Here is a 24057-nt window from a genome sequence, read left to right on the forward strand (position 1 = left end):
CCACGTGCCACAGCTACTGAAACCTGCATGCCCTAGAACCCATGCTCCCCAAGAAGAGAAGCCACTACAATGAAAAGCCTGCAGCTAGACAGCAGTCTCCGCTTGCCACAATTAGAGCAAAGCCCACACAGCAAGGAGGACCCAGCACAGCCAAAAAGAAAGAAAGCAGGAAAGAAAGAAATAGGAACCAGGCAGTCTGACTCAAGACCTCGTATTAATCTGTGTGATAATTAGTATAACTAAGTATGCTAACTAGTATATTTAGCTAACTCAGTATAATTAGTTTACCACAGTACACAAAAATAAATGGGGTAACAACCAATGTTACCCCAAATTCAGAGTGAATGAGTCCTGAAATTATTTTTTTTTTCTGAAATTATTTGACATTGGTTTACATGGCATAAAGTATGAGGACTTTGTGGCGGTTCTTTTCCCTGTGACAACCCTTTTCCTGAGGCTTTTTCATTTGCTAAGCACCTGCTACATATAGGATGCTGTTCTAGAGCTGGTTACAGAATCCAAAGATGACAGAATATTAGCAACAAAAGAGACACCAGACACCCTCTAATGCAGTGGTTTCAAACCTGACTGCGCTGTAGAATCAGTGGCAGAGTTTCACAAAGGGACTGCTGCCGGGGCGCCCCCTCCAGACTGACAGAGCTAGAATTTCTGCAAGTGGGGCTTCCTGGAGATGCTACTGTGCTGCCGGTCTTGATGACAAGGAAAACCAAGGGGTGAGATGTAGCCTATTTCAAGTCACAAAACTAGAAATTTTAAAAGCACTTCCTAATTTTCAAAAATCTTTTCTGTACACCTCTAAAATTCTCAGCGGTTGGATACCTGTCCGTTTTACCAATACTTAAGGAAGAGATAGGGCTTCCCTGGTGTCTGAGATAGTAAAGAATCCACCTGCAATGCAGGAGAACTGAGTTTGATCCCTGGGTCAGGAACATCCCCTGGAGAAGAGAATGGCAACCCACTCCAGTGTTCTTGCCTGAAGAATTCCATGGACAGAGGAGCCTGGCGGGCTACAGTCCACAGGGTGGCTAAGAGTTGGACATGACTGAGCAACTAACACACGCAAGGAAGAGATCAAGAAACACAACAAAATGAGTTGGGAGGAGGTCAGTAAGCAGTCCCAGACACCTGGTGAGCCACTGTAAAGACAAATTTCTCCCTCAACATAACAGAGCACCCAAACTAAACATTTTCCTGTCATACGAATGATCTGAGCACAATCATTCACCAAATTTGCACTTTCTGGACATTGGCAAGTCAAAAGCAGCACAATTAAGATAAAATAATTTAATTTGGACCCGTTCAGGAGTGGGTTCTAATCTGGCACTTTGAACCACTGGCAAATTATTTCATTGCCATGAGCTTCACCTCTGTACCTGAACAAAAAGGAGTCATACTTGCTTTGCTGAAAATTAAATCACATCATGTAGGTAAATGCTTCCAGCACAGTTGATTTGAGAACTCACTCAAACAGCAAACCCCCTCCCTTCCTTCCTAGGAAGGCAGTCCTCCTCCTGTACCTGTCAGAACCCTCAGAACATGGTAAATCCTTGAGCTCCAACTGAGAATGTCCAGCAAAACCTCCTTCTCCCCTTGGGAGTATCTGTGGGCTGCATTCCAGCTCTGATCCATGCCCTAAGTCAGACGTGACATTATTCCTTCACTTCAGCACAGTGACAACAGGAGGGTGGCCCCTTCCATAAACACACACGCTGCAATACCACAGGCCCTGGCATGCTAAATTGCAGAGGCAGATGTCCTTGTAAGGTCAGCAACAATTACATGCAAAGCTTCCAATGTCTAACTAAGTATTTTCATGAACAAGTATTCTGAAGGGGTGTATTTCCTCAGTGAACCAAGCCAAATGGTTTTTGAAGTATGTTCATGAGGAAGGAAAACCTATATCTTCCTTAATAAACTCTTCCACTCCTGGGACATTGCTGACTACCTTACAGAATAATAATAATACCTTCTTTGTTTAGTGACTGACTGGGAAAATTTACTCTTTCAACAAATGCAGCAGAAAGCTCCTCTTACTGTTTAGAGTGTAATGTTCCATGCAATGGGAAATGAAGCCAGTGTTGGCCTACCTCAGAGGTAGAGGCATCTGTAGAATTTGAATATGACACAACATGGGCCATAATTAGGGGATAAACAAGAGATTCCTCTGTAACTCCCATTACTGTATATAATTATATTGAACCACTTAAAATCCCTACTGTAGGTGCTTTGTATAATATTTGCTCCCAAATCCATAGCAAAATTCAGTTCAGTTCAGTCACTCAGTCGTGTCTGATTCTTTGCGACCCCATGAATCGCAGCACGCCAGGCCTCCCTGTCCATCACCAACTCCCGGAGTTCACTCAGACACGTCCATCGAGTCTGTGATGCCATCCAGCCATCTCATCCTCTGTTGTCCCCTTCTCCTTCTGCCCCCAATCCCTCCCAGCATCAGAGTCTTTTCCAATGAGTCAATTCTTCGCATGAGGTGGCCAAAGTACTGGAGTTTCAGCTTTAGCATCATTCCTTCCAAAGAAATCCCAGGGCTGATCTCCTTCAGAATGGACTGGTTGGATCTCCTTGCAGTCCAAGGGACTCTCAAGAGTCTTCTCCAACACCACAGTTCAAAAGCATCAATTCTTCAGTACTCAGCCTTCTTCACAATCCAACTCTCACATCCATACATGACCACAGAAAAAACCATAGCCTTGACTAGTTGGACCTTTTCACCCATTCCGGTCCATTTTAGTTCGCTGATTCCTAGAACGTCAATATTCACTCTTGCCATCTCCTGTTTGACTACTTCCAATTTACCTTGATTCATGGACCTGACATTCCAGGTTCCTATGCAATATTGCTCTTTACAGCATCGAACCTTGCTTCTATCATCAGTCACATCCACAGCTGGGTATTGTTTTTGCTTTGGCTCCATCCCTTCATTCTTTCTGGAGTTATTTCTCCACTGATCTCTGTTATGCACCGAGCCCGTATCTCTGAACCAGCCGAGGCAAGGAGAAGTCCACCGTGATTATGCAAAGGCAAGAAGGGAATCTTTATTTCTAGCACGCTAGGGCTCAAGCCTCATCCGACACAGGGGAATCAGACGAGAGCCCCGAACAAAGCAGTATGGCGGTTTATATACAGTTAGCTCTTTGTCTCAGTTACAGGGTACTTGGCGATACCTGATTGGACAGGCAGAATGAGCTCATGCAACGCCTTCCTTATGCTATCGCATATAGAAATTTTTCCTTATTTGGTTAAGGAATGTTCTTCAAGATAACAGGAAACATAACTCAGGTCCCCGGCACTGTTATGCACCTCATTAAGCCGACCAGCCTGCCTAACAATCTCCAGTAGCGTGCTGGGCGCCTACTGACCTGGGTGGGGAGTTCCTCTTTCAGTATCCTATCAAAGTATGGGGTTCTCAAGGCAAGAATACTGAAGGGGTTTACCATTCCCTTTTTCAGTGGACCACATTCTGTCAGACCTCTCCACCATGACGCGCCCATCTTGGGTTGCCCTGCAGGCATGGCTTAGTTTCATTGAGTTAGACAAGGCTGTGGTCCTAGTGTGATTAGATTGACTAGTTTTCTGTGAGTATGGTTTCAGTGTGTCTGCCCTCTAATGCCCTCTTGCAACACCTACCATCTTACTTGGGTTTCTCTTACCTTGGGCGTGGGGTATCTCTTCACAGCTGCTCCAGCAAAGCGCAGATGCTGCTCCTTACCTTGGACGAAGGGTATCTCCTCACTGCTGCCCTTCCGGACCTTCAATGTGGGATAGCTCCTCTAGGCCTTCCTGCGCCTGAGCAGCCACCGCTCCTTGGACATGGGGTTGCTCCTCCAGGCCACTGCCCCTGGCCTCGGGTAAGGGGTGGCTCCTCCCAGCCGCTACCCCATAGTCAGCAAAGTAATGTCTCTCCTTTTGAATATGCTATCTAGGTTGGTCATAACTTTTCTTCCAAGGAGTAAGCGTCTTTTAATTTCATGGCTGCAATCACCATCTGCAGTGATTTTGGAGCCCAGAAAAATAAAGCCTGACACTGTTTCCACTGTTTCCCCATCTATTTCCATGAAGTGATGGGACCGGATACCATGATCTTTGTTTTCTGAATGTTGAGCTTTAAGCCGACTTTTTCAGTCTCCACTTTCACTTTCATCAAGAGGCTTTTTAGTTCCTCTAAGCTTTCTGCCATAAGGGTGGTGTCATCTGCATATCTGAGGTTATTGATATTTCTCCCAGCAATCCTGATTCCAGCTTGTGTTTTTTCCAGTCCAGCATTTCTCATGATATACTCTGCATATAAGTTAAATAAGCAGGGTGACAATATACAGCCTTGATGGACTCCTTTTCCTATTTGGAACCAGTCTGTTGTTCCATGTCCAGTTCTAACGGTTGCTTCCTGACCTGCATACAGATTTCTCAAGAGGCAGGTCAGGTGGTCTGGTATTCCCATCTCTTTCAGAATTTTCCACAGTTTATTGTGATCCACACAGTCAAAGGCTTTGGCATAGTCAAGAAAGCAGACATAGATGTTTTTCTGGAACTCTCTTGCTTTTTCCATGATCCAGTGGATATTGGCAATTTGATGTCTGGTTCCTCTGCCTTTTCTAAAACCAGCTTGAACGTCAGGAAGTTCCCGGTTCACGTATTGCTGAACCCTGGCTTGGAGAATTTTGAGCATTACTTTACTAGCATGTGAGATGAGTGCAATTGTGTGGTAGTTTGAGCATTCTTTGGCATTGCCTTTCTTTGGGATTGGAATGAAAACAGACCTTTTCCAGTCCTGTGGCCACTGCCGAGTTTTCCAAATTTGCTGACATATTGAGTGCAGCACTTTCAGAGCATCATCTTTCAGGATTTGAAATAGCTCAACTGGAATTCCATCACCTCCACTAGCTTTGTCCGTAGTGATGCTTTCTAAGGCCCACTTGACTTCACATTCCAGGATGTCTGGCTTTAGGTGAGTGATCACACCATCGTGATTATCCGGGTCGTGAAGATCTTTTTTGTATAGTTCTTCTGTGTATTCTTGCCACCTTTTCTTAATATCTTCTGCTTCTGTTAGGTCCAGACCATTTCTGTCCTTTATCGAGCCCATCTTTGCATGAAATGTTCCCCTGGTATCTCTAATTTTCTTGAAGAGATCTCTAGTCTTTCCCATTCTGTTCTTTTCCTCTGTTTCTTTGCATTGATTCCTGAAGAAGGCTTTCTTATCTCTTCTTGTTATTCTTTGGAACTCTGCATTCAGATGCTTATATGTTTCCTTTTCTCCTTTGTTTTTCACCTCTCTTCTTTTCACAGCTATTTGTAAGTCCTCCCCAGACAGCCATTTTGCTTTTTGCATCTTTTCCGTGGGGATGGTCTTGATCCCTATCTCCTGTACAATGTCACGAACCTCATTCCATAGTTCATCAGGGACTCTATCTATCAGATCTAGACCCTTAAATCTATTTCTCACTTCCACTGTATAATCATAAGGGATTTGATTTAGGTCATACCTGAATGGTCTAGTGGTTTTCCCTACTTTCTTCAATTTAAGTCTAGATTTGGTAATAAGGAGTTCATGATCTGAGCCACAGTCAGCTCCTGGTCTTGTTTCTGTTGACTGTATAGAGCTTCTCCATCTTTGGCTGCAAAGAATATAATCAATCTGATTTTGGTGTTGACCATCTGGTGATGTCCATGTGTAGAGTCTTCTCTTGTGTTGTTGGAAGAGGGTGTTTGCTTACCTAATGTAAATATGTGCTCAGACACTCAGTGGTGTCCCCCTCTTCACAACCCCATGGACTGTAGCCTGCCAGGCTCCTCTGTCCATGGGATTCTCCCAGCAAGAATACTAGAGTGGGTGGCCATGCCCTCTTCCAGGGGATCGTCCCAACCCAGGGACTGAATCCATGTCTCTTAAGTCTCCTATACAGGCAGGTGGGTTCTTTACCACTAGTTTTACCTGGGAAGCCCAGTGTAAATATACATCCCATAGAAACTGGTTTTCATATACAATCATGTACCATAGGTTTTTCTGAAGAGAGAATTCCAAGTTATAAAGACAAATATCCTAGTGAAAATATTTCTAACAGAATATGAGCAACATAACTGAAATTCTATAGGATGCTAGATATTATATAAAATAAATAAATGCATGAATAAATAAATGTGAGGTCATATGTAAACAAATAATTTTGAGGAAATACCAAGTTAAGATAAAATGTTTAAAAAAAAACTGGGATTTATCAGAAACTTTAGTGAGCAAATATGTACTGTAACTCTCTAGGAAGTAGATCAGGGCTTCCCAGGTGGCTCAGTGGTAAAAGAATCCCCCTGCCAGTGCAGGAGTTGCAAGAGACATGGGTTCAATCCCTGAGTCAGGAAGATCCCCTGAAGCGGGAAACAGCAACCCACTCTTGCCTAGAAAATCCCCTGGACAGAGGAGCCTGGTGGGTTACAGTCAAGCCAATCTTGCCTAGAAAATCCCCTGGACAGAGGAGCCTGGTGGGTTACAGTCAAGCCACTCTTGCCTGGAAAATCCCCTAGACAGAGGAGCCAGGTGGGTTACAGTCCCTGGGGTCACAAAGAGCTGGATATGACTAAAGCAACAGAGATCTGACAGACATCATTTCTCATGCTTTTTTCCCAGGCATTTTTCAAGACTCAGGTACTATGGAATACCAGCTTTGGAAATACTGACCCTAACTAAATATTACCACAATCTACTGCCTTTCAAAAGTTATGGCAAATAAATGTCCTAGAAGCCTTCATATGGAAGAAGAGTTGGCCTGCCTGGCAAACATACCAGAGGAATTTTTCAATTGAGGTGAGCAATTGAGAGGAGCTCTTATAAAGCTTTGGCAACTCCTACAGGAAGGAAAACACAGCTTTTCCCACAGTAACAATTGCTGGTCATATAACCATTAAAAAGCAATTCAAATACCATTGCATATGGGCTTGTTTTGGAGGCAGATCCTGCAATGTATTCTTGAGACTAATTTTTCCATTTTATCTGTTGCATAATTGCAAACCAATTTGAGATCTGAATACACATTTGATGTGGACCGAAAGACTGTGTCCTCCCAAATTTTATAGGTTTGAAACCATGTACAAGCCTTGTGCCCTTGTCTTTGTCTGACTCAAGAGTTAATGACTGGGAAATGTGAAGATGTAGAAACAAAGAGCAGCTGTTGGGCTGGGGAACCGGTAATGATTTAGACTACAATTCTGTCACATAACAGAATCACCAAACTCCAAGTTCCCTGAAAGATACAGATAAATGCCTGACACACACTTGTAAGTCGTGTTTACAGGAAGCAGACCCCCTCCAGATGAAAAATGCTGACCACAAGAACACAGACCTTAGACTGGTTGAAACCAGAAGGTTGATAAGGCTTGAAACTTACCTGAAACAACCAAGCCAAGACCTATCCATGAGCTGAAAGTGAAAGTGAAGTTGCTCAGTCATGTCCGACTCTTTGCGACCCCATGGACTGTAGACTACCAGGCTTCTCTGTCCATGGAATTTTCCAGGCAAGAATACTGGAGTGGGTTGCCATTTCCTTCTCCAGGAGATCTTCCTGACCCAGGGATTGAACCCAGGTCTCCGGCATTGTAGGCAGATGCTTTACTGTCTGAGCCACCAGGGAAGCCCTATCCATGAGCTGATCATGTCCTAAACTCTATAAAACTCCTCACTACCCTCTTCAGGGTGGGTCACACAGTTCAGGGCATTAGTGCACTGAGGCCCCCTTTGCCTGGCAAAGCAATTAAAGCTACTCTTTTCTATTTCACCCAAAAGTCTGTCTCTGCGTTTCTACTCTGTACCAGTGAACAGAGGCTGAGTTTCAGCAACATGTTGAAGCTTTAATCCCCAATGTGACGGACAGGGCCTGTGAAGTAGTGATAAAGATCAGAAGGGTGGGACCCTAATTCAACTGAGCTGATACCCTTATAAGAAGGGGAAGAGACACGAGAGCTCTCTCCTCCCTACCTCCTCCCTCCTCTCCCCTTCTCCCCCTCTCTTGCTTTCCCCCCAGAGAGGTTATTTGAGTACACAGGCATATGGCAGTTACCTGCAAGCCAGGAACAGAAATCTCATCAGAAACTGAACCCTGTCGGACCTTGATCTTGGACTTTTCAGCCTCCAGAACTGTGAGAAAATACATTTCTGTTGTTTAAGTCTCAGCCTGTGGTATTTTGTAAGGCAGCTCAAGCAAGCACATACAATATTGGACAAACCACCATTTTTGGTCAAAACAACTAACCAAATCAATGATAAGAAAGTGGAGGATGTTTAAAGGCTGAAGTTACTGATCCATAGACACAGAACAGTTGGTTCATGCCTTAACTCGCTCCAGGCTGAGAGGAAGCATAAACAAACAAGAAATTTTGTGTTTTCTGTGTCACGAATGTTAAAAATCATGAGGGTAAAAAATGTTCCTATTAAAAATATCCTTTTTTTTTTAAGTTGACCTTTATACTCTTAGAACTTTAAAAACAAAAACAAAAATCCTCACCCAAAGAAAATAAATGAAAAGCCTTTTTCCAATTTTAAGATACTTGAAGGAAAAACACTTTGAGCCCAACCTGTTCCAAAACACATCTAGCTGTCAAGTTCCTAATGGAATCAGGCTTTTGAAAGGTGCACAAACATGCGGCTGTCATGTGGGGTGGGGGAAGATAAACACTTCGCTCACTAAAGAAAAGCAAACTAACAGCAGTCCACCCAAGCGCCGGGTTGTCAGGACTAGACAATGGAATGCTCTGGTTTCCAGGCCCCTGAATAGAAGCCATATCCCTGCAGACAACCCCCACACCGCCTGTCACATACTGCAATGAGCCTCGTCACTCCAGTCATCACAGTCGTTGTAGCCGTTACACTGCAGTTTCCTGGGGACACAGATGCCACTGGTGCACAGAAAGCTCTCGCCCCCTCTGCAGAGTGCTAAAAAAAAAAAGGAGAGAGGCAGAAAAGCAATGTCAAAATAAATAAAAGGGTGTTGTGCTTTTTTTTTTTTTTAATTAGGAGAAATAAAGAACAGAAAGAAAACCTTCTCTTGATGTTCAACAGATGTGTTTCCCAACCCCCTCAGTTTCATTGTCACCAGTTCCTCTCTGGCTTTCCAGAACATTAATTGTAAAATTACCTGAGAAGAATACAAAGTGTTTGCCTGAGAAAAGTGAAAGGAAATTCACCAGTGGGCTTTCATAGCACAAGAGAGCGGCCTTGTCTATTGCACAACTTATGTGCAGAAAGATACCAAGCAGGAGTATTTTTTTTAATAACTGAAAATTATTTTAAAGTGAAATTTATTGAACATTTAAAATCCTTCTACAACAAACAGTGTCATGCAGAGAAAGTTAGATACAAATAGTTGATATATGCTTGAACACAGGCATAGAGATCCTATGCCTTGTATTGAAATATATTTATTAACTGGGCTTAATAAAAAAGCCAGTTAAAAATGTTAGAGCCTATTTTGGCATAAGGAATGTGAAACAACATTGGCTAATAATATTTTCTTTCTTTTCTTTTCCTTAACCCAGTTGCACTTTGGTGTTCTTTGCTTTAAATATTATGTTCTTTTTCTCCTCAAAATTCAACAAATATTCAATTATTTCAAAACTACATTAGACATAAAATGTGGGAGAAGAAGCTAGAAAGATTCTTCTAAGGGAGACCATTACTCAAAGGACAAATTAATTCAACAAAATGGGTGTTAAAATACACTTCAATATTTAGCAATTTGCATCAAATGCCTTTTAAACGTGTATAATCTTTGACCCAGCAATCTTATTTCTTGGCCTTCATACAAAGTAAATCATTATGAATAAGTCCAAGTTTTTGTATTTAAGGAACTGTGTATTCCTTGATGAGATGAATCTTGTTGTCTAACTAAAGGGAAATAAGAAATATGGAACATTTAACCACAAGCTGAAATACAGAAAACTTCAGAAACATTCCAGGCAGTAAGGTCCATGATGCTTACATGTTCCACATTCCCCAGCAGAGAGGCTGCCATTCAGGAGGTTCTTAATTAAAGGGGAAAAGTCACTTCCATCTCAATGGAGCAAAATATATTGCCACAAGGCAAAGGAAAAATGCAATTAATGGATTATCTTGCAATGCTATCAAGGAATCAGAGTTTCAATTTGTTGAACATTAAGTAAAAGTGCAAGTGTGTTAGTTGCTCAGTTATACACGACACTTTGCAGCCCCATGGGTATAGCCTGCCAGGCTCCTCCACCCATGGAATTCTCTAAGCAAGAATACTGGAGTGGGTTGCCATTCCCTTCTCAGAGAATCTTCCTGACCCAAGGATCAAATCTGGGTCTCCTCCATTGCAGGCAGATTCTTTACTATCTGAGTCACCAGGGAAGCCTTGTTGAACATTAAGTACCAGTCAATTGGTATGTTTCTTATGATGGTAATTCATGTGTAACCTTCACAGTATCAACAATGAAAATCTGGATTTCCATTATATCCCATGATTTCTGAATCAATACAAATGGCATCTATGGATTTCAACTGCCAAGACATACAACAAGCTTAAGGTTTATAGAGTCTTAGAGGAGAAGAAGGGGACGAAAGAGGATGAGATGGTTGGATGGCATCACTGACTCAATGGACATGAGTTTGGGTGGACTCCAGGAGTTGGTGATGGACAGGGAGGCCTGGCGTGCTGCGATTCATGGGGTCGCAAAGAGTCAGACACGACTGAGCGACTGAACTGAACTGAGAGGACTCAGCCCAGAATTGTACTCCTCTAGCTGCAGTCCATGGGGTCGCGAAGAGTCAGACATGACTGAGCGACTTCACTTTCACTTTTCACTTTCATGCATTGGAGAAGGAAATGGCAACCCACTCCAGTGTTCTTGCCTGGAGAATCCCAGGGACAGAGGAGCCTGGTGGGCTGCCGTCTATGGGGTCACACAGAGTTGGACACGACTGAAGCAACTTAGCAGCAGCAGCAGTAGCTACAGACAGAAACTCCTCAAGACCATACAGGAAACCAGATATAAAATGAAAACCCAAAACAGTAAAGATATTACTGGCCAGTCTATATAATAGTGTCTCTTTAGGGTTAAGAGAAAGTTTTCAAAGAGTAAGTGTGCATCCTATTGTGAGATTGTTTCTGTTCTACACTAGAAAGTGCAGAAATTCCATCTGTCTGCATTTCAGCAGCTGCAACCCCTCAGAAGAATGACTGCATTCCCTACATTGTGGTTTGATGATTCCTTGGGAAATGTGGCTCAAAGTTCAACATTAAATAGCTCCTAACATCTAGGCTTCATCTCTAAGACCCCATATATTCTACTCCAATAAAGCCATTTGTGTGTAAGGTTCAATAAAATCTGGATCAAATTTAAAACATGACACTGCTGACATGTTTTGATTACTGACATCCCATGTCTTCGCTGATTCAGCAGAAACTGACTTCTTTTGTGTGGTTTCTCAGTTGGAGAAGTGGCTGTCCGTGGTTTTAAGACACTGAAAATTGTTTCTTTATTCTTATTCTCCCTTTGCAAGTCCTTTGGATGTTCACAGCTTCATTAATCAATACTCTTTGTACAGCTAGGATATCTTTGTACATTCTCTTTCTGTTTGATGTCTTCTTAACCTGTATTCAGAATCTTCACTTTTGTGTAAAACTGTATTTGTGTAAAACAGTTCAACTAGCAAAATATATCAGACATATCTCATTTAGAAGTTCTAGAGTCCTCAATATCTACACAAGCAGGAATTCTATCACAACTTCCTCAGGGTAAGTGGTAGTTTACAAACAGAGAAACTAGAGCATTGTGTGCTTAAGACTGCAATTGCCCAAAGCCATAGAGCTGAGAATCCATGAAAACACCCCAGAGTCGTGAGGTCTGGGCTCTAGGCCCAATCCTTCACACCATAGCCACTCTCTGCACGGTTGATAGGCACTCAGTTCAAGGGTACCAGGTTCAGGTAAACACTCAAACTTGCCTTTTCCTTTCTAAACAAAAGATAAATATCTGTCCTTCAGGTAAACTAGACAAGATGAGATGACATTCTTTGTGAGCTTTCAATTTTTTGGAAAACACCCTGAGAGAGCTCTTAAAATCTCTTAAAATGAGAGATTTTTCAACCATAACTGTCACTGTCTTATAACAATCATCTTCCAATAGCTTTTAGACTGAGTCCTTAAGATGACAAAGGGATATTCCCAGAGGTGAAGTCACGCTATCCAATCTTGACATCATTTTCATTAACATCATCTATAATTCTACAGTGTATAAACTGGACTTTAGATCAATGGCAGATTGCTCAGTGGCAGGTTCATTCATTGATTGAGAAAATATTTACTGGCTCCTATGTGCTAAGCATTACTCTAGCAGTAATGCCAGATAGAGCAGTAAAGAAAACAAAACAACTTCACCTTCATGTAGCATATACTCTACTGACCATCATCTAATAAAGGAATTTTAAGAACTAAAGATGCTTCATCACCAAAATTACTTCCATTTACAGATATGACAATTAATATTAATACACTAATAGCAGTATACAAAGATATATTGCTTAAGATACTAGTTTACATATCCTAATGAAGAAGACAATTATGAATCACTTGGACTTCAGAATCTCATGGATTCTGAAGAGTATATACCCCTGAGGATGATCTGCTCTTTTCAATCTTTTTGCTTCTGATAACAAACTGCTGAAATAACACCTACAGCCTGAAGCAAACTTCAGATTTTCTGCAGTTGCTTCCAGCCCTCTCAGGTCTCTCTGTCTGTAATACAGCATGTATATCAGCAAATCCTCTTATTACTTTGCCTGTTAACTTCTAGAGTTTTTTCTCAGAAATTACTCACTGGTCTCTGACTGCATAGTATCCTCATTCACCATGCCTTTGAGTCCTTGCTTAAAGCCTAAAGCTCAAATTCAACTCTACCTCTGAAGAGAAAAGCAACCTGGCACACAACAGCAGCATCGCCTGAGCCTTTACTGACCGAGAGTTTGTCAGCCCTTCATTCCACATGGTGCTCAAAATTAAGTTACTATAAACCACCATCGCTCTTACCCTTTACAAAGCTATTTGACCATATGAAAAAGAATGAGGTGATACAAGAATACTTCTTGGAGAGAGCATTGTGTTTCCCTATAATAGGTTGATAAAAGGAGTGGGGTGAAAGATAAGAGGTGAGTGTTGTAGTTGTCTAGCCGCTAAGTTGTATCCCACTCTTTGTGACCCCATGGACTGTAGCCCTCCAGGTTCCTCTGTCCACAGGATTTCCTAGCCAAGAATACTGGGGTGGGTTGCCATTTCCTTCTCCAGGGCATCTTTCCAACCCAGGGACAGAAGCCCAAGAGGTGAGAAAGGAGAGAGGAAATCCAAGTGGCTGCTCAATAATTAACTTTGTCTTTACTCTGCCCTCTAAGTCATATGAACTGGAAGGCCCTTCCTTTTGTTGGATACCAAAGTCCATTGGGTCTCAAAGAGTCGGACATGACTGAGCGCTTCACACTTCCACTTTCAAGACATCTAGACTAGGTATGGATGGATTACAGAAAGCTCTGTCTGAAAAGAATGAAATCCCCATAGACACAGAGGAGCCAGTGAAGTCGGGCAATGTCTTGGGGGAGAGAAAGAGAGGTTAAAAACTTGGTTGAATCTCCCTGAGGTGCAGTATAGAGAAGACCCTTTGGAAAACAGAAATATCTAAAGGGACATTTCAAGTTGTCGATGGTAGATGTAATCACTTCCCTATCTGCCATATGGAATTGACAAGGATTATGTTGAAGAAGGAAATGGCAACCCACTCCAGTATTCTTGCCTGGAGAATCCCAGGGACGGAGGAGCCTAGTAGGCTGCCGTCTATGGGGTCGCACAGAGTCAGACACGACTGAAGTGACTTAGCAGCAGCATGTTGCTTTCTAAGTTTTTTCCACTCATTTATTTAACCAATTTGTCATTCTTCTAGGAGCATGAATACAGAAAGATCCCTTTTTGTAAGGATGAGAATATATCAATGAACATAATAAATAAGAAAATTATTATATATTAGGTTAGAATATGATAAGGGCCATAAAGCAAAAAAGAGTACAACAGAGAGATAGCAGATGTGGGCCTGGGGTAGGACAGGCCTCCAAGTTAAAAGTTGACATCTGAACAGCACCTTCAAAGATGGAAGGAGTTAATGAAATCTCAGGGAAAGATTTCAGGGAGGAAGCAAAGACCGTCAGGCCAGAACACAGCTGGCAGGTATGGGGAACACCAAGGAGACCAAGTGGCTAAGGTAGAGACAGTAAAGGGATGAAGAAGCAAGGGATCAGGCAGAGAAGACAGGAAGCCCCAAACACAAGGCTCTGCAAAGATTTTGTAGCTTAGATAATAAGAGTCATTACACGGCGACTTGAGTGAAGAGTGGTGTGATCTGACTTATGTTTTCAAGGATCTCTGCTTGTTGTGCTGAAAATATTCCAGAGAAGCCACAGAAGCAGTAGGGATAACAGGTAGAAGCCTACTGGATTTAATCCAAAAAGAGATGATGGGGGCTCAGAGGGGATTATGGTGGAGAGGCCAAGACATCATTAAATGCTGGACATACTTTGAAAGTAGAACCAGCAGGGTTTTCTGGCCCATTAGATGAGAGTTGTGAGGGAAAGACAAGAGCCTATGGTGTCTTTAAGTTTCCACCCAGCCAAACAACAGGAACTGCCATCTGCTGAGATGGGGAAGACAACTGAAGGAGCAAGACTACGGGAAAAAAAATCAGAAGTTACAATTTGGACATGTTGAGTCTGACATGTCAAGTAGACACCCAAGTGAAAATGCTGAGGGGACAACTGCATACATAAGTTCAAAGTCCAGGAAAGAGGACAGGACTACAACAATAAAAGTATGAGTCATCAGCAAATCAATTTAAAGCCAGTGATGGCTAGGTGAGATCCTGAGGGGAATGGTTCGTGAAGAGAGAGAAAAGTGAGACTCAGCGAGATGGGGCAGAGAAGATGAATGAGGGCGGAACTACTCCACAGGCAATGGTTTCAGGAAAGAGGAGAAGCCAGCGAAGAGGCTGCGAAGGAGGTAGGAGGAAACCCAGCACGTGATGTGTTATCCTGGAAGCCAAGTAAAGGAGAAGATGTCAAAGAGGAGGAAGTGATCTGCTGCACCAGAAGGGACCTGCTGATGGGTCGGGTAAGACGAAAGTGAGAAACAGGGACACAGGTAAGAGCAGTTTCAATGGACCAGTGAGAACAAAAGTCTGACGGCATACGTTTGAGAGAGAATGAGAGGAGAGGAAGTAACTCAGAATGAAAGGACAATATTTTTGCTCCAGAAGAGAATAATCAAATGGGGCAGTAGACTACAAGGGAAGTGGGGCAAAAAAGAAATGTGCTTTTTAAAACGGGAGTATTATTGCTTTACAGTGTTGTTTTGGTTTTTGCTGTACAACAATCTGAAACAACCAAAGTATACATGCATCCTTTCCCCATTGAGCCTCCCTCCCCCCCACGCTCATCCCTCCAGGTCATCACAGAGCACTGAGCTGAGCTCCCATTCTATACAGCAGGTTCCCACTAGATAGCTATTTTACACAGGCTAGTGTATATATGTCAATGCTACTCTCTCGATTCTTCCCACCCTCCCCTTCCTCTGATATGTCCACAGTCCATTCTCTATGTCTGCATCTCCATTCCTGCCCTGCAAATAGGTTCGTCAATATCATTAGAAATGTGGTTTTTAAGGCTTTTGTGTGAAGTACATTTTTTGCAGGGAGCATGGAGTGGTATTAAGTTCTGCCTCCAGGTTGCCACAGGTCAAATAAACTATGACCACTGTTGAAGATACAGGAGCTCAGGGATGGAGGATCATCAACATCAGGAATATATTTACAATCTAAAAATGAAGGCTGTCTTATAGCTGCCTGTCCCTTTAACCCCATCACTGCAATGTGACTTCCTCAGAAGTATCTATCTTCCGAGGTTAGTAATCATTCTCTCCTTCCTCCTCTTCATCTATTAGACACCTGTTAAATGTGGGGTACATGTGCTAGCCACTTCTAATAGCCCCATCAGGACTTATCAAATGAACTCCTATTACTTCATGACTCATATAATCGATATTAGCAGAAGATATGTATTTGTTTGCTTATACTCTCTCCTTTCTAGAATGTAAGCTCCTTGAGAGAAGGAGCTTCATCAGTTTTTCTCACCATTGTGTACTGAGTCTAGAGTGGAATAAATGAAGAGTGAGAATTTAAGGTGCCCAGCAGGACTACATGATTGCTCCTGTTTATTGGTTCTACCTGGATAAGCAATAGGTATCCTACAATTTTGTCCTTTTAACTGCTAGAGGAATAAACTGCTGGTGAAATATGACAGTCCCTCTGTGTTCTAGCAGGACACTCACTCAAACCCACGGACAAGTCTGGCTTCTGAGCAGCATCTGTTCCTATGTTAGAACAATGAGTATCAAAGGCCCTTCTACCTAAAATAACCTTCCCCACTGACCTGTGATAGTGTGTCTAACATTCTCCCAGCATCTCCACCCACAGTACCCATTCCTTGGGCTAACATGGCGGCTTTTAGATGAACTCCAGGGTACCAAGGAAAGGGAATTTGGGGCCACATCATGGGTGAAGGGGGTATCTGAGTCACCCTTCTCCACTTCAACCAGAGGGTTCTACCATTGCTTGGTTTATGTATTTGAGTCTATGTATAATTTCCTTTGAAATGGGTTTCTGCTGCCAAAAACAAGTTTGAAAACCCCTTCAGCCTTAAGATTTTAAGTGTTCAGTTCATGTCTAAGAGAGCTTACATTTTACTTCATTTTCTTGGTGATGAAATACTTAGCCCTGAATTTAATTTTAGACTATTTGGTTTTTCATTTACTTAAACTTGAAAGAAGGGGATGCAAGATAAGTAACCTTCGGAGTGGGGTGGGTGTGGGAAGCGGGCAGTTCAGGAAAGGTCTAAAACAGGAGAAACACACGTGAGAGTTGAGACCTAGGGCCACAGCGAGGTCAGAGCAGCCCTTCCTGAAGGTGCAGTGGGTGCAGACCTAACTCCCTCACACTGTGGGGCAAGAGATGCCACATCACTCTATTTTTCTAAATCAAATTAATACACACTTCCCCACTCAAAAAAGTGCAAAGAAATATTACTCAGGCATGCTTCAGGGGGCCTCTCCCTCCGTAGGTCGTACAAGGATTAAGAATAGAGGAAGAGGCTTAGCTTTAATTCCTTAGAGAACGGCTGAGGGCTTCGTGATGCTAAGCCCTCGTGGTAGACAGGATGCTCTGCCATGTTACTGCCTCACCACAGTCATGCCAGGGCCCTGGTCCCTGATGTCAGCTTTCCTGGCTGTCCCACAGAGCTGTTCCTCTCTGAGCCCTGTCCTTCCCCTCAGCAAGTGCTCATCAGTCCCTGCTACATAAGGGACAGGCCAAAGCCCAGGCCCCTTCCAAACCTTGGGAGATGTCTCTACCCCTTCACACACTTCCACCATTATGCCTTGCCCTGGGTGATCACACAAGTCTCTGCTCAGTCATTCTCTCCTCAAGGCTGCTCTCCCTTTTCTGAGAACTCACAGATGACAACACACACATCTATTACACAGATTTTTTTCATTCATTGCAGAGGAAGCAAATGTTTCCATTAGTACCTTTCAACATCTTTGTTCCAAGGTAGTATGTCTTAGGTGGTCAATAATGCCTGTTGTATAAATGCATTTAGAGAGTTCTTAACTTAGATATTCTAAAAATAGAAGTGCCACGTGGTTTCCTCCTTTATGATCTGCGGCAAACACCTTGCTGCAAAGACAAGGTAAAACCAATCCCCTCACTACAGTCCAACTCAGTGCCTATTATATAACTTGTTTTTATTAGTGAGAAACCATCTCTGCCAAACCAATGTTCAAAGCAAGTTCAAAACAACTCCCCCAATTAAATGTCCTTATGACTGAGTTACTCCTTGACTCATTTTTCCCCCCTCTGAAATAAAGCTATGCTTTGACTGAGTGGAAACTCTGCCAGCTGGCCTTCACCTTAAATTTCTGAAAATCAGAGTTAAGTATACTTATTGCCTGTCCAACAGCATGAAAGATCTATCATTCTGGGGAAAAAAACAGTCATTGTAAAATTATCTAAAAATCATTAGCAGGAAACAAGAATAGATTTGTAACTGGAAACACTCTGATAGGAGAAGGGATGGAAATCGAGTTTAGAAAGCAGCTCATGTCATCACTCAACATCTCAAGTAAAATCACAATATAAAATAAAGTTAGACAAAACCTTGGCCAGTAGATTTTAAATCTAATTAGACAGGGGAGAAAGTAAAGAAAGAGCAGAGTAAAAAGCAGGAAGTCAAGCTTTATGGTCAGAGACTGGCAGAAATAGACTGCCAAGTAGAAGTCTGAAGAAACTCTTTGAAAAGGAATCTCTATTCATTCAACAGTTGAGAAAGAGAAGAGAAAGGAAATTTTTTGAAACGAGAGAAACAACTTTCAAACAGGTATTGTCTAATTAAAAGAATATGCAAGTTTACTACCTCAAGTTTTAGAGTCTAAAAGTCTTAAATAGGGCTCTAAGAGCCAATTTTGTAAAAAAAAAAAAAAAACAACTGGAAAATAAGATATATGACAGAACTCTGCTATTTATTATTTCCTGCAAATAAATGCAGTAACATAACTTCTAAAGAACATAAAAAATTTTGAAACTCAATGTTTATAGTTGACCCTCCCTGTCAGGAAGTATTATTAGGCAGGCAGAGATTTCTAAATTCAGAGATAATTACTCCACCATTTCGGGGAGTTATACTTTATAAACTTGCTTTGGGAAATAAAACCTACATCTTATACACAAGTAATTCTCACCTAGTGGTACTTCAAAGTATTTTTGAGATTTTCTCCAAACATATGGCTGTCTCAAATCACATTTTGCCATTATTCATTATGAATCATAAAACTGATAATGATGGGACACTATACACACTACCTTTGACAAATTTCAAACAAAGGTAGGATGTCTTCTATAAAAGAGTTATGCATGCATATAACCCTAAGAGAAATAAAGGAGATTATATATGAATTGGAAAGAAAATAACAGTCTTGTGTGTGCATATGGTAGTATCTAAAATGTTATACATATTAACATTTTTCAATCTTTATTAAATGTGTAAAACTCAGTCACAACATCTATGGAAAGACTTAGAAGAAAGACAAACAGAAAAATAATCAGATTGAAGACCCATTGCAGGGTATTTTTCGTAATTGTTGGGCTATACAAACTGAACTGATATCATTTTATAAGTTCATAGGTGCAAATGCCATTTTCAACTCAAACCAAATTTCTTTTTAGTCCCAGTGTCTTTTACCTTTGTCCATTTTATGTACTAACAATGTAAAAGTTTGAATAAATTATCTATGACTTTGCAGTACTGTGGGTCTTGAGACCCAGAAATAGAATAAACATACACATGTTTAGAAATTCCCGAGGAACAAACTTTGAAAAAATATCTTTCAAGAACAGATTACAGGATTAAATTAGGAGATTGCTATTAATATATGCACACTACTATAAATAAAACAGATAATCAACAAGGACCTACAGCACAGCACAGGGAACTATACTCAATATTTTGTAATAAACTATAAGGGGAAAGAACCTGAAAAACTATATATATATATATATATAGAGAGAGAGAGAGAGAGAGAGTTCCTTATAGCTCAAATGGTAAAGAATCTGCCTGTGATCCAGGGGACCTAGGTTTGATCCCTGGGTCAGGAAGATCCTTTGGAGAAGGGAATGGCAACCCACTCCAGTATTCTTGCCTAGAGAATCCCATGGACAGAGGAGCCTGGCAAGCTATAATCTGTGGGGTCGCAAAGAGTCAGACGTGACTAAGCAATTTACACTACTATATAAAATATATATATATATATATATGAATCACTTTGCTGTACACCTGAAACTAATACAACATTGTAATTCAACTATACTTCTATTTAAAAAGATTACAGTTCTAACTTAGAGCCTAAAAATTCACTTCCAATCCCATGAAGACTGTACCATACCACTTTCCCACCTATTCTCCATTACTGTTAATTATTGTTAATTACTGTAACAGAGTATTCCAAACATTATCATTATCTTCAAGATACTGTAGCATCTATCAAATTGGCAGATCAGATCGCCAGTAGCTGGATGCAAGATTCTGAACCCCTGGGTTGAAGCTCTGCCTAAAATCCTCTCTACTCTCCATCCTCATAACTGATCATAGCAAACCATTCACTTGCCCCGATGCAGGAGACCATGGGAACAGCACATATTCCATCGTTCGGGTCAAAGCAGAGTTGGGAAAACCTAGATTCTTCTGGTTACCTGACCCTTCAAGTTTAAACTACCCCTGATAATCAGGTCACTTCAATTCTAAATGCTATTATGATTAAAAGAAAATGGAGAGAAAATTAATTCATACTCATCCTAATATCCTGACATAGATTGGGTCTACAGACAAGAAATGCAATTATTCATAACAGTGACCCTATGGTACCAAAATGAAAGTTATTTTGTAGAAAAGGTACAAACTTGGATTTAAATTAGGCTACCTGTGCTGCTTTGACCAAGTTATTTAAGTTTTGGGGGCTTCAGTTTCCTTATCTGAATTCTACCTGTTTTGGAATTGTCTTTGAGTATACACTAATCAGCAACAGATGTAAAGTGCCAGGCACAAAATCATGTAAAGTCCACTGCGTTCCGTTTACTAAGGCTGGGAAGTGTGTAATTTGCTTCCCAAAGACAGCCATCACAAAGTGTTTAAAAATGCCTTGTGCTTAAAGAGTTAACCTGCAAATAACTAGAGCATGTTATTCACCAACCTTGCAGATATAATACTACCCATTTAGACCTGGAAGTGAAGACAATGTCATTCATTGTAACAACCAAGATAACTGAGAAAGAGCATTGTCTGAAGCGATCAACACCCATAGGAACCAATATAACAACATTAGAATTTAGTAACTTTTCTTTGGCTCACAGAGCAAAAAAAAGGAAGTCAATTGCTCCAGGAAAGCTGACTTTCACTGTTAAATCGTTAGTGTCTTCTTAAATGATTTACATGCTGGTGGAACACAGAGGTCCCTGAACTCTCTCTCCCGTGCTTCCTCCACTTTCTTCTCTGCATGCCCTTCACAGCACAGCTTTGTAAAATCTCTCCTAGTATCCCTGGTTACCAGTATTATATATAACAAAGCCACACAGACTAAACCTGACATGGAAAAATCAACCTTGCCTAAAACTAAATATAAGCACAATTTAATTAACTTGCATTCCACAGTCATAGCTGCCAACTTACTGAGATTAGAAGACTTGGGTACACAGTACCCAAGAGCTCAGAGGGAGGGGGAAAATATGAAAGTTTTCTCCAAAATCTTCAGATGGTCTTTTGTAAACAGTAAACAGGAATAATGTCTCCTGTACACAAGATACAGTGATCCAGTCAATGGTGGAGAGTGGGGAGTAGTGGGACAAGCCCAGGCAGAAGAGAAGAGAGTTTGAGAGAGGCTGGAATTTCAGAAGAGACGAACAGAACTAGAAACGAATGGCAATCTGACACCAAGGTCAGACCTCAATCAACTAAAGAAAGGTCTGCTTTACCCCTAAGAGGAGGAAAGATGTTGCTGCAGATAATGGAAAGTCAAAACGATGTGCCTGTCACTATAAACTCTCGATACTGCAGACCGAGTGGAGATGTAGTCGCCTCTAAAAATACTCCACTGATCAGCCTCCTGTGCTTAAGTTAATACTGGGAAATGTTGTAACACAAGTTTCATCCAGTGGTGCATGGGCTATGGGGGTACTGAGCTCACCTGGGGGTGCTGTCCCTGGGGAGATGTCCATTTCTCCCACCTGTCAAAAGGATATGGAACGTGCAGTTGCCAAGCAGAAGCACAAGATGGCAGCGGTACTCAGTATACAGAGGCTGTTGGCGCCAGAGGGGAGAACTCAGCCTGGGACCTTCACAACCTGACAGGCTGTGGAAATTCATAGGGAATTCCAGTTGGGAGACTCCTCTTTTCTAAAAGGCATCCTTTGCTCGTGTCTATAACTGGGTAAATTTGAAATCATGGTATCGCGCTTCTGCCAATTATTACTACAGAGGAATAAAAAGTTCTTCCTAATTGTATCTTTGGCACATTTTTCTTTCTTTCTTTTTTTTTTTTTTTTTATGGGGATGATCCAGAGAGATGTCTTCGGGTGGGAGATGGGAGGGGGGCCCAGGACCGGGAACCCATGCACACCCGCGGCGGACCCACGCCAACGCACGGCAAAACCAGTACAGCACTGCAAAGCAAAACAAAGTAAAAACAAAAATTTTTAAAAAAAAAAGGCATGTTCCATATTCTAAATTTTATTTGGGTTATCCAGTTCTGAGTTTGTTCCTTCTAGTTTTTTGCTTTTTTTTCCAATTTTCATTTTCATTCTACTTTACTTTACAATACTGCATTGGTTCTGCCACACCCTGACATGAATCTGCCACGGGTGCACAGGAGCCCCCAACCCTGAACCCGCCTCCCACCCCCCACCCCACACCATCCCTCTGGATCATCCCCGTGAACTAGCCCCAAGCATCCTGTATCCTGTATCCAACATAGACTGGCAATTTGTTTCTTACATGATAGTATACATGTTTCAGTGCTGTTCTCCCAAATCATCCCACCCTCTCCCTCTCCCACAGAGTCCAAAAGTCCGTTCTATACATCTGTGTCTCTTTTGCTGTCTCGCATACAGGGTTATTACCATCTTTCTAAATTCCATATATATGTGTTAGTATACTGTATTGGTGTTTTTCTTTCTGGCCTACTTCACTCTGCACAATCGGCTCCAGTTTCATCCATCTCATTAGAACTGATTCAAATGTATTCTTTTTAATGGCTGAGTAGTACTCCATTGTGTATATGTACCACAGCTTTCTTATCCATTCATCTGCTGATGGACATCTAGGTTGTTTCCATGTCCTGGCTATTATAAAGAGTGGCACATTTTTCTACTGGTTTTCTTCCTTATTGATTTATTGAGACTCCATCTGCTTCAATTATTTTCCCTAGACCATCACTTACTGGTCTTTTAAATTCACAGTCTTTTCAGCTATAGAAAAGTTTTACATATATGTGAAGTCAACTATATCAGCCTTTATGGTTTAGGTCCTCATAAACTGTGTCATAGGACAGAAACTCTAGGAGGGCAGAGATGCAGTCTGTTTGGTTTCCTATGATAGCCATAGGCCCTAAAAGAGCAATGGACACATGGTGTGGCTAAATAAACTTTGCACTCAGCCCAGAATCTATCTAGAGTAGAAGGAAAATACCATGGCCAAAATTAAGACTGGTCAAGGCATGCCAAAAATAGGCCACAGAGATACAGAAGTCAAGTCAGGCTTCCTAATAGTCAAAACTGATTTTGCCATGGCCATAGGTAGGTGAAAGGCTACAGATTGACTGACTAATTTTTGCTAGGGTATCATTCCTGATTATCATTTCCTATGATACTTCTCATATTGCTGAAATGGTCAAAATATTATATACACAACCTGATCTGTATTTAGTGGAGCAGAATAAAAGAACTCTCGAGACGCTTTCCAAATGTAAGCTTCAGTAAAACGGCAAAGGGAAGAAGTTGGATAGTTACTTTCAGCCAGTCCCTTTCTTAACACTGACCACCAGAGGGAGACCTCATCCTGAAGCAAAGCAAAGCACAGAGCCCATGCTACAACTATGACAAGTGTCTGGATGTGTGACAGTGATGGAAAAGTATTTTGCGCATCTTTACTAATTATGTTCAATAAGATAATGGGACTTCCCTAGCAAGCCACCGGTTAAGACTTCACACTTCCAATGTAGGGGGAATGGGTTCTATCCCTGGTTGGGGAAATAAGATCCCACATGCCATGCAGCCAAAAAAAAAAAGTTAAAATAAAAATAAAATCACATTAAAAATCATTTTTACTTCAAATACAGACACAAAAATAAGAATTCTCACAGACCAATGCATTATATGGAACAAAGTACTTGG

General features: G+C 41.6%; 1 protein-coding gene across 1 annotated transcript in view; it reads right to left on the reverse strand.

Moving 5' to 3' along the window:
• CORIN (corin, serine peptidase) overlaps window positions 1–24057 on the reverse strand; it is a 304969-nt gene that overhangs the window by 102555 nt on the left and 178357 nt on the right. Inside the window, 1 exon segment of the mRNA XM_052642198.1 lies at window positions 8840–8953. Within this exon segment, the coding sequence (XP_052498158.1) occupies window positions 8840–8953 (114 nt within the window).

The sequence above is a fragment of the Budorcas taxicolor genome, chromosome 6 (assembly GCF_023091745.1).
Source record: "Budorcas taxicolor isolate Tak-1 chromosome 6, Takin1.1, whole genome shotgun sequence".
Taxonomy (NCBI): domain Eukaryota; kingdom Metazoa; phylum Chordata; class Mammalia; order Artiodactyla; family Bovidae; genus Budorcas; species Budorcas taxicolor.